The sequence below is a fragment of the Martes martes genome (genome assembly GCF_963455335.1).
Source record: "Martes martes genome assembly, chromosome: 3".
NCBI classification, from domain to species: domain Eukaryota; kingdom Metazoa; phylum Chordata; class Mammalia; order Carnivora; family Mustelidae; genus Martes; species Martes martes.
The window spans coordinates 9560175-9580913 of record NC_137890.1 but is presented as its reverse complement, the minus strand read 5'-3'; the positions used below and the strand labels follow the sequence as shown (position 1 = coordinate 9580913).

Here is a 20739-nt window from a genome sequence, read left to right as displayed (position 1 = left end):
TTCAAGCAGAAGGAAAGCATACACAATGCAAGGCAAGAAGTACTGACTTACTGGGGTGCCTCGGTGGCTCAGTGGGTTAAAGCCTCTGCCTTTGGCTCAGGTCATGATCCCAGGGTCCTGGGTTGAGCCCCGCATCGGGCTCACTGCTCAGCGGGGAGCCTGCTTCCTTTCCTCTCTCTCTGCCTGCCTCTCTGCCTACTTGTGATCTCTGTCTGTCAAATAAATAAATAAAATCTTTAAAAAAAAAAAAAAAGAAGTACTGACTTACAATTGTTGGCAGAAACAAAAGTTGGCAGAAAACTTTATAGTCATACCTATTCAACTTAGACATTCATGTAACATTTAGTTCATCAAATTTACCTTTAGAAATTAATAATAAAATATTTACACGTATGTACCAAACAATATTCATAGAAAAGTTTACTTATCTGGTGCCTTTCCACATTATCCTTTCACAAATAATTATTCTAGGAAAAATCTCTTTCCTTCAGTGATGGAGTAATTAAGAATTTAGCATATGAACTCTGAAAAAAATACAAGAAATAAATATAGAACGTGAACATAACAAACACAGTTGATAATAAATCAACGCCTAAAAGACGATCATACTATGGAGCTTATAATAAATGTGAACAATTGTTCACGTTATGAAATTAAAAAGAAAGATTTCTTTATATGCAGCTAATGGATATATCACTTTTACGCAACAAGAAGTCAAAGGAGAGATGCAGGTACTCAAGGATAAAATTACAATAAAATAGAGAATTTTTTTTAAGGATTTGACAAATGTTTATATAGTGTTTTATGATGCGACAGGCACTGTCTTCAGCACTTCACAGTTGTCATCGGATTTACTCCATATAAAAGCCCTCTAAGGCAAATATTGTTTTTGTTCACATTTTACAGCTGAATATTCTGAGATACACATAAAGATTAAATAAGTTGCTCAAGTTCACACAATAGTTATTGAGTGGGGACTTGTACACCAGCAGTGCGGAGTTCGTGACTTCAAGCTTCCTGCCCTGCTGCCTTTGACAAAATAAATGCACTGAGGGTGTGTGTATGTGGGGGATATAGGAGGAAGAAAAACTCACAGGAAGAAATGTGGAGAAAAAAGTATAGACATTTCTCAGGCCAATCAGGTACAAAGAAAATTAAGAAAACAATGAAAAATTACCAAGTGTTATACTAATAATTAGAGAGAAAATAGTATATGAAGAAGGGTAACAGGAGACCCAGCATAGCTGTAATTGGTGTACCGATGGAAGAGAAAAAAAAACACGGAATAGGATGCTTTTCAACGATATAACTCAGGAGTACTTTGTTGAAACTATGGATGTGCACTTTAATCTGTAGTAAGGGAACAACATGTCCTAGAAAAAAATACGGATCAACCCACAGTAAAATATAATGTTGTAAAGTTATTGGGTTGAAAGATTAAAGAATCCTGAGGGAGAACCGGGCTAAATACAAACAAGTAAACAAAAATCAACCTGTTCAGGGGCGTACATGTAACAAACATTGTTCAGATAAGTATACAAGACAGATATTTTCAAACATGCAAGATATAGGAGAATGTATATTCATAGCATTTCTTGGAGATACTACCAGAGAAAAAATTTCTGTCAAGGAATAGATAAGAATCTTTAATAAGCACCTTTTCTAGGCATATAGATACGGTAGTGAACAAGTTAAAACTTTCTTGGTTCTCATGGAGCCCAAGTTCTAGTTATGTAATAGTATAGGGAATAATAAATCAAAGCAGAGGAATTCTGCAGTTTCTTCTTGAATGTTTACAGCCTTGGTGATATTCAGCTGGTCTGTGCCATTTAGATTATAACCATTGTTAATATTCTCCAGCCGTTGGTGAAAAGATGTGGCCCCAAGTTTCCTAAGATCCTCTGCCTGTTTGTCCATTGCAAGCCTTACCCCGGGATCTCTCTGAGATCTGGGATGTGTCTGTTATCCAGTAACTGAAGAGTTAAAGCAGAAGCTGGCAGGGAGCTTCTGGGTTTGCCTGTGTCCTGATGGGTTATTCCTAGCTGTTAAAAATTTCAAGTATTTCATCTGCTTATAGTCACATGATTAGTATTGACAACCACTGGAAACAAACCCTAAGTCCAGCAGCATAGGAAAGATTAATTTTAAAAAGTAATCATGCAGTGAGATATTAAATCAAATTGAGTTAAATACAGCTACATGTGACAAAGTGGATGCCTCTTAAAAACATTATGTTGAGTAAAAAGGTATGTTATGAAATAACCTGTAACATTGAATGACAGTTGCTATAGTATGATTCTTATGATTCTTTTATAAAAATTAGAAAATATTTGAATTAAGCCATTGTTTATGCATGCACACAAATGAAATAAAATTATAAAGGTAAGCAAGGAGGGGCGCCTGAGTGGCTCAGTTGGTTGGGCATCTGCCTTTGCTCAGGTCATGATCTCAGGTTCTCTGTTCAGCGGGGAGTCTGCTTCTCCCCCTCCCTCTGTGCTCTCTCTCTCCCTCAAATAAATAAAATATTTTTAAAAATAAAGAAAAGCAAGGAAATCAAACAAAATTCAAGGTAGTTAGTGCAGCTGTGCAGAATATAAGGGGTTCGGTACTCACTGTGAACTGATTTTTCACTATCTGGATGGTGGGTACAAAGGCTTTTATTTCATTGGTAGATGTTAACCTGTATGTGGGTCTTATACCCTTTTGTGTTTATGATACTGCATAACAGAACAGTTCACATAGCAAAAGCGGAAAAAAATCTAAACATTTTAAGGACCTAAAATCAAAGTAAGAGAAAGAACAATAAACTCAAAGAAATAAATGTTAATCAATTAGAAAATAAAAATACTAGACAGAATAAAGAAAATCAAAATTAAGTTTTTGAAAAACTAGACAGTCTTACTGCACACTTAAAGAAAAACAAAAAAACAAACAAGCAAACTAATAACAAAAGAAACAAAATGGAAAACAACAAGCATAACCAAAACAGTAAAGCAACAAAAATAAAGAGAAATATGTTATGAATGAAAATGCGTATATACACTACAGAAGTAGCATGGTTTAAAAAATGTAATGAACAATGATTTTTCCAGAAAGATTGCAAATTCACTTGAGTCTATCAGTGTCTGGAAACATATGGTCTATTAATCTGATTTAAAAAGGCAGAAAATTGCTCACTATCAGGAATGAGATGAGGGTGTTCATAACATAGTTCTACTCAGTATTTTACTGAAGATGCCAGCAAGTGATGTGAGAATAATTGTATAAAAATTTGGAAGAAAATGAATTCTGAAATAATATTATAGAGTTAGTTGTTCTCTATAATTTCAACATAAAAATTAATCTAGATCAAATAAAACACAAAACAAGACCTTACTGATTATAAATTTTAAAAATCTCTCTTGAAAACTTTGCAAAAAAATGAAAATAACCCAAAACTTTAGACTACCAAGGCTAATACTGTCAGAATTTTCCATATGTATAACATAACTATTTATGTATCTTTTATGTACTTATCTGGTGATCTACCTTTTCTCAGAATTTGTTGCTAATTTTTCCTTTTTCCTTATGTATTTTGTGAATATCTACCTTCCATATTTTTATAATTATCATGATAACTAATGGGTTTGCCTTTTTGCTAGCTTTAATGAGCTCACTTTTTGTGTGACTGCTTTTTAATTTATTAATTTCTGTTTTCATCTTAAGTGGGTCCTTCATTGTTCTTTCCTAAGAATTTTTATTTTACAACTTCTTTTTTAAAGTAAAAGCTTAATATGTGTTCTTTTATTGTTCATTCCATATTAAATATAACTGAAGCAGGTAAGTTCTCCCTTTAACATTTCTTTAGATATATACAAAAGGATCTTATAGTGTAAAACAAAATAATCTCCATGATATAAATTTTAAAGCCTTGATGAAAAAAATAACTAAATGTAAGAAAAAACAATTATTTTTCCTTACCATCATTAATTTGATTCAGATTGTATATGTTTAAAACAAAACAAGACAAAATAACCACCTGAAAAAAATTTATTCTGGTAAGTAGTAAGAGAAATATAGTAATTAGTTGAAATTGACATTCTGTTTTATATTATGCATTAATGTGTATCTGTGAATTTATCCTAAATTAACCTTTAAACTTAATGTGTTTAGTTCCTCTCTCCAAAATAAAATGATTTTGTTTATAAAAAATTATTTGTAAACCAATCAAAAGAAATTGAACTCATCTGCAGTTGACAGATGTCATCAAAAATATCCACTATAATTTTTAATGCTCTGATTGACACAGGTTATTTGATAATATTCTGTGTTATATGTTGGCAAGTGTATCCTCATACATTTTTTTTTCAAAGACCCTATTTATTTATTTGACAGAGGCACAGCGAGAGAGGGAACACAAGCAGGGAAAGCAGGAGAGGGAGAAGCAGGCTCCCCGCCAAGCAGGGAGCCTGATGCAGGACTCGATCCCAGGATTCCGGGACCATGACCTGAGCCGAAGGCAGATGCTTAAGCATCTGAGCCACCCAGGAGCCCCTATCCTCACACATTGTTAATGAGAATGTATTTAATAATGTTTTGAAACAAATATGTCTATATACATTAACATTTCAATGATATGCAATAGTCTTTCATCTGTAAACTCCACTTAATAATTTATCCTACAGATCTATTCATACTTTTGCACAAAGATACATATGTAAGGAAGAATACTTATGACAACATTGTTTATAGTGGTAAGTGATCAAAAACAGCTGAATGCTCACCAATGAAGGATAGCTAAATTATTGTGGCTATATACAAAGGAATGTTATGCACCTGTTAGAAAGAATAAGGTAGGTATATATGGGCTAAGATACTAATACTAACCTACTGATACTAATATCAATAGTTTCTGGGAGATAATTATCCGTGCATCTCTTCTTTTTTTTTTTTTTTTAAAGATTTTATTTATTTATTTGACAGACAGAGATCACAAGTAGGCAGAGAGGCAGGCAGAGAGAGAGGAGGAAGCAGGCTCCCCGCGGAGCAGAGAGCCCGATGTGGGGCTCGATCCCAGGACCCTGAGATCACGACCTGAGCCGAAGGCAGAGGCTTTAACCCACTGAGCCACCCAGGCGCCCCCGTGCATCTCTTCTATTTCTGTGTTTTTTATTTACAGAGGTACTGATTGCTTTTATTCCAAATTATCTTTTCATGGGTATTTGTACAGAGAGCAGTCTTGGAAGATAGCCGTGTCTCCTTCTGGAGCAAAGAGAACTATTTATAGATTAGTATAATAAAATAATGTCTCCTTGAGGGGCAAGTTCAAGTATGCTTACTACCCATTATGAAAGAGTCAGGATGCATCTCTCTGGTCTTCCTCTCTTCTAACACACCCCATTGTATGTGCCAGCATCATCTGGCCCTTATTGGCCCTCATTGTGTTGTCCTGTGGGAACTGGGATTTGATAAGTGACTCAAACTGATATTTCAGGTACTGCTATTAATGTGAGTAAGAGAGTTCTTTGACTCCAACCCACAAGTGTCATGTCTCCATGACATGAGTCGAGAATATGTGAAACTGTAGCAGGCTAACTGGTTAGTTTCAAATAGGATAAAATAAAATCTCAGCCCTACTTCAAAGTTCTTGACAGAAGTTCTCCAAGATCTTAGGTGTAAAAATAATTAAGACTCAGAACAACATAAATGTTATATTGCTCATTTTAAGAAAACTGGTAAGTATGTGTATGTAGCAGATTCAACTTTACATTATTTATTTTGTAGCAGATTGAACTTTACACTATTTATCTTGAATCTTGGATATTTAGATATGCAAAAGAAATATTGTGTATAATTCCTTTTCACTTTTCTCTAATATTCCTCATGAGCCTTCCTCCTGTTTTCCAACTGCTCCCTGAATGACAGGGAAAAAAAGAAAATAAAATAGTAAAACATAGTTCAAGCCTGCTTGAAGCTTAGTTTGATTCAGTTCTGTAAAGACTATCAGGTTTAATTAACTCTCTTCCGAATAAATGCACCAGTGTTTTTTATTCCTCTTATTTGCCTTATCTTTTGTCAGATGCATTGGGGAATATGGATATTACTAATGTTGTATCAATGGGCATACGGAGGTGGAAGAGAAGGCAGAGAAGGACAAGGCATGGGGTGGGGAAAAAGAAGAGATCAAAGGATAGAGACGCAACAGATAAGATAAAGACTTAAATGCTGATTGAATTAAGGAATAAAAAGGTTAGTAGTCATCTCAGAAAAACATCCATAGAATGGTGGGACTGAAATCTGAATGTGCAAGAAAGTGAGACTGGGAGAGAAGACTACTCTTTTGGAGATTGGAATAAGAAAGGGAGAATGGACTGGAATAGAGATTAAAATTAGGGACATGTGTTTCATAGAAGCCCTATTGATTACATTGTGTAAAGGAGACTCATGTTCAATTTTACGTTATAAAGGGAAGGTGCTAATTACAGAAGCTGAGCTTGAAATAAAGTAGGGAAAGAAGTAGGGCTCCAGAGAACCAGAAGGCAAAGAAATCAAGACTCCTTGAAAAGGATTGGATCTTGATGTGGCCTCTGGGGCTGGAGAGGACGTGACGTTGATGAACGTGGGGTAGGAGGAGGACAGGAAGTCTGGGGGTTTCACTCTTGCTCCTGAGTTTGAGGGTAACCAAGCTAAGTGGGGGCCTTGAGAGCTTGTTAAAAATTTGGAGGAATCGTTTACAGACATTAACCAAGAATTTCCTCTTCTGTAAGTGAGGATGGTAATACTTGTTTTCTTTTTTTTGTGCTATTTTGATAATAAAATAGGATAATATGAATTAAAGTGATTTTTCACTTAAGAGTTTACTGTATATTTGTTATTATGCACTACAGAATACCTTGGTAAAGCTATTTTCCAGAGTAAATATCTGTATGCCCATGCCAAAAGGAAGACAATATACATCATCTAGAATGATCAAAAATGAGATACTTTGCGGGCGCCTGAGTGGCTCATTCTGTTAAGCTTCTGTCTTTGGCTCAGGTCATGAGGTTCTGGGATTAAGCCCCTGGTGCGCTCTGCTACTTCTCCTGCTTGTGCTCTCTCTCTCCCTGTGTCAAATAAATAAATAAAATCTTTTCAAAAAATGGAATACTTTGTAAATTTTAACAATAGGTGAAGCTTATCTATCATGAGTTATAATGACTGTAGACTTTCAAAAAATGACATGGCTCATGAGTTAAGAACAGGGAGGGCATTTTGGACTGGGGTGGGTCAGCTTTGAATTTAATCATATCTTCATGTGAAGATATTCCTTTTCTTTGGAACAATGGCCCCCACTGTTTTCATGCTCTTTTCTGCTTCTCTGGATGGCTTGGCTTTAAATGGTTTCGAAACATCTGAGTGAACTGGCTGTTACAGCAATCTTTCCTTCCCTTTTGATCACCTCAGTGCACACCTCAGTACAATTTGCCCCTCCTCTACCAATATCCATGGTTTCTAGAAGAGCTCTCTTTGTCAAATGAGCTGTGTCCAGTTTTTACTCCTTAAGAAATAAGGTAGGGATATCCCAACAGAGTTACAGAGTATTATATCCTTACAAAAAAAAAAAAGATGCTTACCCTATGGCTTTATATCCCATTTAATTTTTTTGTCTACTGATCTAGGTTTTTAAAGGTTTTCTTTTTAGGAACTCTGAAGTGACAGCTCATTTTAAAGTATTTCTTCTTACCTTGTCCATGAATTGCTTTTCAAATTTTATAAAATACTTCATGAGTTACTGAAGAGTTTTAAAAATAAATGGTAATGAGTTCAATTTGGTCTCCATGCCAACTACTGATATATATTTTCCTGGTGACTGATCTTTATATTGTAGACAGTGCATGATTTAATGTCCTTTTGCCTGCTTGCAAGAGAATGATTTTGCCTTTTTTTTTTCCCCCCAATCAAGTCAACCAAATTGTCAACAACTTTTATTAACTACCTACTTTATAACAGCTTAGAACAGAGGTACCCTGGGGAGTTACGGAGTTAATAGAAAAGGAAATCATTGCAATTAATGGACTTACAGTAAAGTTAACTGAACATATAAATGTTAATTTTTGAACTGAGAAGGAAATAAAAAAAATAAATTTTTGCCATCTGCTCCCTTTTAGTTGGGTGAGGAGAAAATAACATTCCAAAGAATTACTTGATCATAACATTTGGAGATTATGAGGTGATCATAGATAATCTTTCACTGAGCCCTTGCACAGACTTAAGGAGCAATAAAAGAGTTCTTTATTAAAAAAAAACAGGTTTTATAAAAAGCAGACTTTACAAAAACTCTTTATAAAAGTTCAGACTTTTTCTAAAGTCTACTTCTTGGTCATAGTTTGGAAGCTTTGTTTAGGGGAGGATTTGCACAGTCCATAGGAATTTAGTAATGCAGTAGAGCTGACTAGAGACGTGTGGTATTCTTTTCAGGTGAAGGAAGTGGTTTTATTGTCTAGAAAACAGGTTTGGGGCATGGAGGAATTTTAAGGAGAATGATTAGAGAGATAAGCCATGAAGAGTCATTTGGCCTGTTTCTCAGTAATTGCCTAAGCAGTGTGTTTCACTAGATGGGGAATTTCTGCTGATTTTTTTCCTATTGACTTTAGACATAGGCAAAGAGAATTATATACTTCTGTTCAGAGATTTTTGCCTTCTGTAACCTTTAGGTTGGTCCTGGGTACAGTAGGTACAACACTCAGGTAAACGTCAGCCATTATTGATGGAGTCATCTCCGAAGCATATGGATTAAAATGTGCTGAATAGGTCAGTGGGTGGCAATTACCTTTTCAAACAATAAACTCAGACATGTAAAATGATAAGCCTTTATTTTTCCATCATTCTTTTAACCATACCTTGAACTTCTGTATTACTCTGTTAGGACTGTCATAACCAAGTACCACAAACTGGATGGTTTAAGCTACACGCATTTTTTTGTCCCCCTGCTCTGGGGGGGCTAGAAGTCTCAGATCAAGGTATCAGCAAAGTTATCTTATGAAGGGGAATCTGGTTTATCCCTCTCTCCTGGGCTTTCCAGAGCTTTGTTGGCCATCTTTGATGATCCTTGGCTTCTAGAAGCTTCATCCCAGTCTCGATCTCTGTCTTCATCTTCATGTGATGTTCTCTGTGGCCAGATTGCCCATTTTTATAAGAACACTAGTCCCATTAAGTTAAGGACCCAGCCTGCTCCAGTACCAGGACATCTTAACTAGTTACATCAGCAATGACTTCGTATCCAAATAAGACCACATTCTGAGGTACACTAGGGTTAGGATTTCCATGTGTGGATTTGGTGGGGGTGGGGAGAGATACTATTCAACCTGTACTAGCTCCCATGCTACCAAAGATAAAAACCTTATTTAATTTGATTCTGGGCATGCTCATTCATTTGGGGTTTCCCTGGAGTGGAGATAGAGGGTCTTTGGGGGTCAACTGCTCACGGCCCACAGGGCACCACCTCTGCCTCCTTATCCCCGCTCATGTCCTGTTCTGTAGTTGCTGGCTTCTGTCTCGTCTGCCATTTACTACGTCTGTGCTTTCCGTTTGATCTCTGGTTGGCAGTTTTTGTAATTCCATCTACTCATTTTTATCACAAGCACTCATTAGGTAGTAACCTTCCTTCTCCCCCAAATTGTGATTGCCGTCCTGCCCCATGCTGGGTCAGCAGGACAATTGGTGGCCTGTGTTAGGTACTTGCAGCTTTCACAGACATTTCTGTTGTGCTGACGCTGTTCCAGGCTGGTCTAGAGAAAAATGTACAAGGCTTCTCCAGGGATGTGCAGTGGGAGCTCTACTCTGTCTCTCTGTGTCCCATACTTCACTCCCAGTGGAGAGGGCAGGGGGCAGAGATAGGGCCTTTCCTGGAGACCCTTTCATAGCTCTACTCTGCACCTCCCACCCTGGCTCAGCATATAGCCCCCCGATGATAGTGTCCTCCCATTCAGATAACCAAGCATGGTCTACCTGGCTCTTCTAGACCCTCAGGCTGTAAAGGTGACTCTGTCTCCTTGGTGCTGTGTCTTATGAATATGAGTCAGGATTCTCACATCTCCTGAATGCCCCTCAAGGCCAAAACAATGTTCTTTAACATTATCACTTATAGGAGTATTGCTTCTAACAGATAATTTTTTTCTTTTTTTAGATTTTTGAGTGAAATACTACATAAAGTGTAGAAGATAAAATTGATAGGATGTTTCCATGATCTAGCTTAAGAAATAAAATCTTTCTTCTATTTTTGCAAACCCATTGCTTAAAACAATTGTCTCAGAACTCTTGAACACATCTCAAAAAATTGAATTTACCCATATGCGTGTGCTCTAGGCCCCTGTGTTACCCTTTCTCATGGGGGAGATGCACAGTTCCTTAATGGCTGTGAGAATAAGGGCATATGTAGAGTTTGCTCTATAGACAATCAATAGAACTTGAGATGAAGAAACCTAACATTAACAGATGAAGAATATTATTAATTTTCATTAAAGATACATATACAAAACATTTGGGGAAAAAAATCTCAATATTGCGAGGGATGCTGAATACAGTCTCATCATCCAATGCTTCATATTAAGAGAGAAAATTCAGAGTCTTGCTAAGTCTCATATATGTACTTATGGACACACATCCTGCGCAAGGATGACACGCACATTCATGAAGCATTCCATATTTTTAAAAAAATCTTTAAAAAAGAAAAAGAGGGGCACCTGGGTGGCTCAGTGGGTTAAAGCCTCTGCCTTTGGCTCGGGTCATGATCCCAGGGTCCTGGGATCGGGCCCCGCATCAGGCTCTCTGCTCAGCAGAGAGACTGCTTCCTCTCTCTCTCTCTCTGCCTGCCTCTCTGCCTACTTGTGATCTCTGTCTGTCAAATAAATAAATAAAATCTTAAAAAAAAAAAAAAAGACCCCAACAGGGGACAAAAGGCCAAGGCAGGAACTAAGGGAAGTGAGGCCTCTATTATAATGATAATTATTATTATTACTTATTTTTTTATTGCAGAAGAGAGTGAAGAATCTCTGTAAAGATTTTGGATAAATAGAATGTTCCAGGTGGGTGCTAGAAGGAGGGAAAGGGAACAGAGAACGTCCCTCATCTTGTCCCGAGGCCTTTTCCCTCTGTTTTTCCCTCTCCAGACACCTGAGAAATACAACCCAGGTTCCTACCATCATGGAGCTGCAGGCAGGGAAGGACACCAGCTCCCTGGGAAGGGTTGACGGAACAGACAGGGAAGACAGGTCCACTAATGTCTTGTAGAGAGACATACCCTGCCTCCCTTGAGGAGTACTGAGTTCACAGACCTTCAACTTACCAGACCAAAAACAAAGAGAACCAGGCCAGAAAAATTTAAAGATTAATTGGCTGAAGGTCACAAGGCCACCTGTGATAGAATCTGTACTAACAACGAGGATTCCTGAATCCCCGAACTTGTGTGTGTGTGTGTGTGTGTGTGTGTGAATTCGAAATAATTTATATAGCTTTTTCTTTGAATTTAGGAAACTTAAGACGTAAGACTCAACCAAAATACCGTGTCATGCTTTGCTATAATTTATATTTCATCCCTCAGTCTCACGTTACCAGATTTCTCATTGTAAATCTCTTGATTTTCTCGTACTTACCCAAAATTCACATTAAAAATACACATATCAGGAAAATCTACAATATTTTAATGGGTGCTTTGAATAACAAATGGAATTCTGTGTCATGGTTGTTTTCAGTAGCAAACAAGATTTGTTTTCATATGCTGAGTGACCCACTTGAAGAAAGTACTTTGCTTTGTTATGAGGAAAAGAAAATAATTCAGGCCAAAGTATGGGTTTTTTAGGATGAAAGGAATGTGGGGGTCACACAGTCCAATTTCTTAGTTCTGCTGCTAAGCATGGAGGTCTAGATAAATTAGGTGATAAATTAGGTGACTAGAGGCCTGAGTTCTTTTATCTACCAATGTTAACATTAATTTTAAATAGTAAAGTCTGATAATTTTACTGTTGAGTGTTTTCACCAAGGATTATCATTAATCCAATTTGGGGTATGTGAATTCCAAAAAGAAACAGCAAAAAGTAGACCAGTGCTGTCTACGCCACCAATTCATGGCTTTTACTGACACCATCTTTCCTAGAATAGAAAGGGTCCTTTCAACTCTGTGGCATTGCAACTAAACAGAATGGCTATCATGGAGAAAACACAGCTTCTCAGCTTATAAACTATGTGACCTTGAGCGAGCTAATTACACTTTAGTCCTCTTATTTGTAAAACTGGGAAACAAAAATCTGTCTCACTGGCTCCTTCTAGAAATAAAGCTGACTATCCTGTATAAAGCACTTACCGTGGTATCTGGAAGGCAGTAATTACTTGTGTCCCTTTCTTCGAATTTTCTGATCAAGGTCACGTGGCTGACTAGTGTCCAGGCAATTATTAGAGCCCAGACCTTTTATTTTCTAGGGCAAAGCTCTCTTCTACATAGAATTCTTCCATTATTCACATCATAATGTTCTCAGGAATGGGAAGAAGAAATATCTGAGAACTCATTTTTTGTTAGCCTGAGAAGCAAGCCAGGGACTGGTGCCCTTTCTTAAAAATTGTCAAGTTTCTACTGCTAATTGAGATAAGGGATCCTTTCACAATCTTTTCTTAGAATTCTAGGTGTGGCATAGCTAGTTCTTTTGTTTCTTTATACATAGAGAGGGTGGGGGGATATATAATGACTCACAAGTGGGGAAAACTTGAGTGTGTCTCTTATTAACTGAGCTTGTTTGAGCACACTGGAAAATAGGACACAATGCAGTCAGGGCCAACCGAGTGCTCAAATTAAAATATGTGTTTCAAGGTTACCATGAGGCTCTAGAATGCTTTTCCCCTAGCTAACTTGGCTCCCAGAAAGGATCATTTTTAAACATCCAAATGTTAAAACACAAATGAAAAATTATTGTCAGTATTCATGAAATAATAATTAATAATCGGGATTTTTCCAGTTTTGTTGTGATATAATTGACATGCAACACTGTGTAAGTTTGGCGCGTGATGGCTTGACTTACATCCATTGGGAAATGATGACCACAGTAAATTTAGATAACATCCATCATCTCATATAGGTACAAAAACATTGTTTGTTTGTTTGTTTTTTCCTTGTGATGAGAACTCTTAGGATTCATTCTCTTAACAATTTTCACATATACCATACAGCAGTGTCAACCGTAGTCCTCATGTTGTGCATTACATGCCAAGTGCTTCTTCTAACTGAAAGTTTGTACCTTTTGACCACCTTCTTCTGACTCCCCTCCCTGACCCCCTGCCTCGGGAAACCACAAACCAGATCTCTTTCTTTATGTGCTTGGAGTTTTTTTGTTTGTTTAATTTTTGTTTTTGTTTTTGTTTTTAATATTCCTACATATAAGTAAGATCATACAGTGCTTGTCTTTCTCTTTCGACTTTAGCATAATGCCCTCAAGAGCCATCCTTGTTGTCCCAGACAGCAGTATTTCCTTCTTTCTGGTGACTAGCATTTCATTGTATGCATACACCACATCTTCTTTATCCATCCATCTTATACCTAGTATCTGCCAACCTGTGCATCTACTGTCTATCTTATTTTTTTGCCTTTGAAGACTTGAAACCAAAGATGTAAAGCTAATCTGATGGGCACATTAGTTTTGGCAGTTTATTTTTATCCAGAATATCAGTAGACTTGGAGGGGAGTTCAGTGCTCTCCCCTTGTCTTTATTAGTTTTTTTCTTATTTGGAAAAGAAAAGTACTGTTATTTTTTGCTAGTTTATACAAATGGCTAATTGACTTTTTTTAAAAACAAGTTCTTCAATACTGGTCAAGTATTTCCATTTGTTCACAGTTTGTTTTAATTTAAAAATAAAAAAGCAGCAGCATCTCCACTGTGCACTAATAAATTCTTCACCACTGCCTCTGGAGTAAATTAGTGCTTTTGCCTTCCTGAGGTAAAAGGGATCCAGAACTAATGGGGGAGCCGCTGAGGGCCTTAAAGAATCACAAAACGGAGTTTATTATGTCTTTGCTGGGATGCCTCGCCTTTATCGTTGGAGATCAAGGCAAGGCTGAGCTCCCCTCTGTGAAGCCCTGGGAAAGGCCGCCAGGCCTCCACATTCTTCCTTGAACAGGAGACTAACTACTAGATTTTACCCTCCGCCGTGGCCTGTCTTCCCTTTCTAGTGACTGGGCTACACCACGGACAATCCAGCAAGCAACAAGAATCGCCGTTTACTTCACTCAGAGGTGATGCTGAGTGAAATAAGTCAAGCAGAGAGAGTCAAGTATCATATGGTTTCCCTTATTTGTGGAGCATAACAAATAACATGGAGGACAAGGGGAGATGGAGAGGAGAAGGGAGTTGAGGGAAATTGGAAGGGGAGGCGAACCATGAGAGACTATGGACTCTGAAAAACCACCTGAGGGTTTTGAAGGGGGGGGGAGGTTGGGGGAACCAGGTGGTGGGTATTAAGGAGGGCACGGATTGCATGGAGCACTGGGTGTGGTGCAAAAACAATGAATACTGTTACGCTGAAAATAAATAAAAAATTAAAAAAAAAAAAGAATAGCCATTTACTTGAAGGGCAACATGTTTATTGCGAAGCATGTTGGATTGTTCATTTTAAGCCTACATTTTTTAAGTGTGGAAATTGAATTATCTGAGAAGAATCAGAACTGGAGAGGTGAATGGTGACAGGCAGGAATGGGAATGCTTTGCTGGTTAGGATTTCATGTAGCCAGCAAAGACCACCTTTCAGCCTTGGGCAATCAGAGCTCTCTTCTGGGCCTCATGATTCAGGCATTCTGCTTTAGTTCTCTTGAGCCGTCTATTCCCAACAGGCAAATTATTTTGAAAAATGGAATGATTTTTTGAAGCCATATTTGTGACACTACAATGGAGATGAGCTACATAATGTAAGTACAGTAATGTAGGAACCTAATTCCCTGAGCTCTGCTCAAGAAATTAATGACTGTAGAGAAAGAGTAAAAATAGTCTGAAGATTATTTTCTATCTTAAAAAAATTATATATTTACCTATAAATTAGGTTATACAGAGTATTACTTAATAATTCTTGACATTAAAAAACTGATTTCTGTTCACTTTCCTAAATGGGCAAAAGTGAATCAAGGAGGCCTTCACAGGGTATAAAGTTTAGAAACAATATAAAGGCAGATGACCCTGCCCGACACTGGCTGTCATCTTCACCTCTGAGGAGATGCTAAATGAGAAGCTGAAAGTACATTATCTAATACAGTGTTGGTCTAAGTGTGGTTTAGGAAATCCACATAGGTTCTGAAAGAGATTCCTAAGTAAGAAATACTGTATATTCTGAGCAAAAGCTAAATAGTTTTTTCACAGCAGGACATGAAGAAGCTTCAGTATGCTGATTTATATCATAATCCACTAAAAGAAGAATATAATCGTTCTCTTTCCCATGTTTACCACAGAACCTTTTATGGGAGGGGTTTCTGAACCTGGGCCTCCATGAGCTAACTTTAGTGTGTGAGCACCTGAGAATATTACTTCTACTAATGCTTCCTTGGGTCAGTCTGGGATGGAGGAGTCTCTCTCTCTCTCCTCTGTATATTTTTTAATTTCCTTCCTATTTCTAAGATTTGCCCCTCCCCCTGTAAAAAAAATCTGTAACCTTTGGTCTCCCCACCATTACTCATTTCCATTATATATAACTTCGGTCAGGGTCTGAGATTGTCCCATCCAATATAAAAGAAGTATTGAGTGTTCTTTTATTGTAGATTCAGCAAATCACTACTACTGCATTTCATTATCTTCTAAATCACTTCTATTTTCTTTGTTATGGATATGAAGCTACATTTTATTGGGATGGACCATATGGCAATAGCTGATACTAAACTGATAATAGTGGCGATCCGTGTCGTTCAACCTAATATGTTAATATTATCAAAGAGAATTATAGTTACCAAGATACTTCTTTGCAAAAAGAGACTTAGCTACCTAAAGAATTTGGCTCAATACTTTCATAAATAGACTGGACGGTTGGCAGAAGAGATCACTTATGCTTGTAAATGATACCAAGTTGGCCGAGATTGACAATATCATGTAGGGCCAGACAAGAATGCAAAATGATACAATCAATTTGACAGTAATGTGCACTGGACAAAATGAATTACAGTTAGGGTGCATGCAAGGTTTTGTTTGCAAAATAGAATAATTAATTTGAAAAATGTAACAGGAATAGAAACATTGGACTGGGCAGTATTCAGAGGAGTTTTAAAGTCACAGCCAATCATAGAGTCAGGCCTGCCGAACAGGCCCAAATGGGACACCTCTGAGCCATTCATTCTGACCGACCATCTGGACCTCATCATGTAGATTTTGGCTGCCACACTGAATGACTATTGGCACTAGATCAATGATTCCATTCTAAGGTCTATGAACTTCAGGCATTGGGACATAACATTATTATTTTGAGTAGTATAAGAATACTCTCCCCACAGCCCATTTAAACTCTGTTCATCTTTCCAAAACCAGTTAAAGGTCATGAGGTTCAGAGATTATCTCCATTCTTATTTCTATAGGAGACATATTGCTTAACTTAACACAGGGTCTGACAAACATTTCTGGCTGAAGATAGCACCAGCTTTTTTGTATATGGACCTCAACTTTGAACTTTTTATGTTACTTCAAGACAAGAGCCCAGTATTATACATATATTATATTTTGGTAGGACTAGTGTGTAGTCAATAAAAACATTGGTAACATTCATCAACTAAGACTTAAGAAAGTTAGTTATCACAGCAATAAAAACAGCACAATGTTGATTTGAGAACATAAAAAGTTAAGAAATTTCTGTGGAAGTAGATGACCATGGCTCTTATCCTTTTGATTCTTGAACCAAATTTTCTCATTAAGAAACAAAATATGTAATTATTTTTTGTGCCAATCATATTCCATGATGGTATTTAATATAGCCATTAAACTTTATTACATTCTAAATTCCAATAAATCTAAGTCAGTGTTTGGTTTAGTGGAGTTTCATGTAAGATTTGTTACTCAGAGGTGGTGGTTTTATGTGTTATAAAATGAAGTTAAATGGAAATAATTTTTATTGTGCTTTCATGTCTTAACTGTGGAGGTGCTAGATGGATTTTAGTGCTGAATTTTCTGACCAAGTGTATAATTAAACTTCTGGTTTATTCTTTATCCTCCTGTCTCTACAAATTACTTAATGGTTTTAGAATGAGTGGTCAACTTTGGTTATTGAAGTAAAATCCACAAACTACATTCTACCATCTACAGTAGCATTACCCCTCAGCCCCTGTAATGTATATGTGTTTGAATTTATTAGAGCTCAGTCCCGAACCAACGTCACCCTTAAGATTTGCAGTTACAGTAATGGGTTCCTTTGGAAAATAATTCGAGACTAACTGGATGTTGTTAAATTCTCAGGCCATGGTAAGTGTGACTGTGGCAAGTGCAAATGTCAGGAAGGTTGGTTTGGGGATGCGTGCCAGTACCCAACTCACTGTGACCTGACGAAGAAAAAGAGTAACCAGATGTGCAAGAATTCTCAAGATGTCATCTGCTCTAACGCAGGTAAGAAATCCATCCTATGAAATTTCTTAAATAATCCCACTTGGTTTTTCATGGAAAAAGGTAGGCGTTGAGAAATGTGGAACCTCTGAGAGAGACTGCTTTTGAGTATATTTTTTTGAAATGAAATGCAGATAAATCAATAGGGGGAAAATGTCATCTTGCTGAGACTGGCAAGTTTGATGCTCTCCAGCTGTTCCAAATGCCTTCTTCAAGCAGGATATTCACAGGAAACAACACCCCAACAACATTTTATGTAAATTGTGAGCCATGATTTTGAATGTTGGTTTAAATCGTTTAAAAAGGATTTATATAAGCTGACTTAATTATTTTCTATTACAGTTCAAGGGTGCTTTGAATGTATACCTTAGCATCAAATAGAAACTTTTTAATTTAATAGAAGCTTTAGATGCACTGGATGTGAAACTCATAGGAAAATATAGTGAAATCACGATTTTATGTTTGGTGAAAATATTTTTACATCTCATAGAAGACATTTAAAAATGTTTTTTAGAAATTTATAGTAAAGCCGTTAAAATTAATTACCCAGATCATATAAAACAAAGCAACGGGTTTTGGTTTCATTAGTGCTTAGCTGATGTTACTGAAATTCAGTACTCTTTCCATATTTGGGCACATGGAACCTCAAAAGTCCACTTTTTCTAAAGACTGGTGGAATTTGGGAATTCTCAGGTCCAAAGCTGGGAACTTTGATTGAGTTGTTTTGGTGGGTGTGGTTTGAGCTGCAGTGGGTTTTGAAAGCTTTCCCAGTAATTCTTTTGGAAAACCCTGGGTGTGAGCCATTGTTTTGGATGCTAAAGACAAATTTTTGACTACAAGAGTAGTGACTATCTTCCCTCTTGAAGTCCCGTTGTAGGTAGAGTCCTCCTTTGTTCAGAGCTATCGTCTTTCCACAGTCTTTGACTGCAGTGAATTGCCCTGTATAGATTAAGTGCAGTAAGAGTATTTTGCTAGTAGGAATCCAGGCCATACCAAAGCAAGTTTCGAGTGGATGGGTCAGCACCATGACTAATGATCTTAACAGTCAGGTTATCTACTGTGTTAACTGATCTTCTCCTTGCTTCTCTCCAGCACCTTAGTCTTTTCTGTCTTCTCTGTAGAATTTTTCTACCTCCGGTTCCTAACACTCATCCCTACACACACACACACACACACACACACACACACACACAGCCTCACATGCTTACCGTATAGTCTCATTGTTTTGAAAATGTCAAGCTTCCCAAACTTCTTTCAGCAATAAAGCTTGAATTCTGCTTTGTTTCTTTGTTCTTTTTGGCTCAATTTATATATTGTTTATCTTTCAAATCAAATCTAGGGTTTTTTTTTTTTTAAATAAAACATTATAAACAAATAGGAGTTAGTTTAGGAATCCATATGTTTCAACATATAAGTGAAAAAAAAAACATGATTTGCTACATTAACATACCTTAAAGACGAAGTTTACAGAATTGTTTCAGGAGATGATGAAACATATTTGATAAGATAAAAAACACAGTTTTAAGATGCCTGAGCCTCTGTCTTTTTTTAAATCGGTGTAATACTTTTGTATAATCAACCATCCATATTCCAGTTTCATGCACTGACCGAACAATGTCCTTTACAGCATTTCCCTACCTCCGTAGGATCAGTCTAGGGCAGAGTTATATTTAGCTGTCATCTCTTGTTAGCCTCCTTTAATCTGGACCATTTCCACAGACGATGGTGTTACAGCATTGAAAATTTTGGAGAAAATTCTCTCCAACCTTTTTAAAAAAAATCTATATAATGTTACTTGTTTTGGCTTTGTCTGATGTGTTCGCATGATTAGATTCATGTCATACATTCTTAGCTGAATCACCAGAGAGAGGATTCTGTGTTCTCAGGATGTGTCATCTGGAAGTCCGTGATACCCATCTGCTCTCACTGGTGAGGTTAATTTTGATCGCACGGTCAAGGTGTTGTCTGATGTCTCAGCCCTGTAATTACCGATTTTGTCCTTGTAACGAATGAACAGTCTATTGGGAAACTCTTAGAAATTATAAGACATCACATCCTCATCAAAATGACCCCCGATTTACCATCCACTGATGACTTCCACCTGACCCAGTGCTCACACTAGTGACCGAAAAATGATCATTTCCAAACTCCAGTGTTTCTTCCCTATTTACTAGTTGGTACTCAACATTGTACCACAAGTAAGAGTCTTCTCTCATCTACCCGTTATTGGATATGTCATTTACTTGGTGATTTATTGTCAATCCAGGATCACAGTTCCTGTTACTTCCACGGTTTATTACTCATTACTGCACTTAATTACTCTGGTGCTCAGCTTGTCCCAGATGAGGCAGTTGGAGCCCCTTCAAGCTAGCGTCTCAGCCCTTGTGACATGCCTCCACTGTTTTGTTTCATCTTGTACCTGATTCGCCACAGCTTTGGAATCAACCATGTCTCTAAAGAGTCTTGGTTCCTTTAGGTGAAGAATGGTATTAGAATAAAAAGTGTAAGTACTGGGGATGCTTATTTCTACTGGGATGAATTTGCTTCTTGGCCCTTTCTACAGACAGGCTAGTAAACATGCACGTGAACATGTACATGCACATACACACATACAGAGATATACACACAGATATGTTTTAGAAATCATGAATTCATAGCAATACGTATAACTGCAGTCCACCCCCAACAACGCTATCTCCTGTCTTTCCCCTACCATATTTGCAGGTCCCATTTTTCACACTGAAAACTCTGGCTCCCAGCAACATAGATGTATTTACTTATTTGCTCAATCCTAGAGTACATCTAAAATTGTTTTTAGAATAGCTTCATGCGTAGCGCTATACAAAACAAGTCTACCAGACATGTTGGGATTTGTTTGCAATTGACCTCCTCCCCCACCCCCACCCCACCCCAGCCATGCTCAGGATTGGGATACTTAATTAATCTCTGTGTTCATAAATTACTTGGGTTTCATTCTTTTTGTCTCCCTTTAGTGTAGTTATTATACGTGTTGGAAGTACAACTGAGCTTATTTACTTCAGGTTGCTTTCAGTTTTAGACCTTTTCCCCCCTCCTTTCCATCCTTATTGATTTTATTTTATTTTGCAATATGTAGAACATTAGCATGCTTCCAAAAGTCAAAACTATATAAAAAAGCATACTTAGCAGATCATCATTC

The 20739-nt window shown here is 37.2% G+C and overlaps 1 protein-coding gene across 1 annotated transcript in view; it reads left to right on the top strand.

Annotated features, from left to right (window-relative positions):
• ITGBL1 (integrin subunit beta like 1) overlaps window positions 1-20739 on the top strand; it is a 206444-nt gene that overhangs the window by 66971 nt on the left and 118734 nt on the right. Inside the window, exon 3 of the mRNA XM_080798182.1 lies at window positions 17418-17564. Within this exon, the coding sequence (XP_080654308.1) occupies window positions 17418-17564 (147 nt within the window). The remainder of the gene's footprint in view (window positions 1-17417; window positions 17565-20739) is intronic.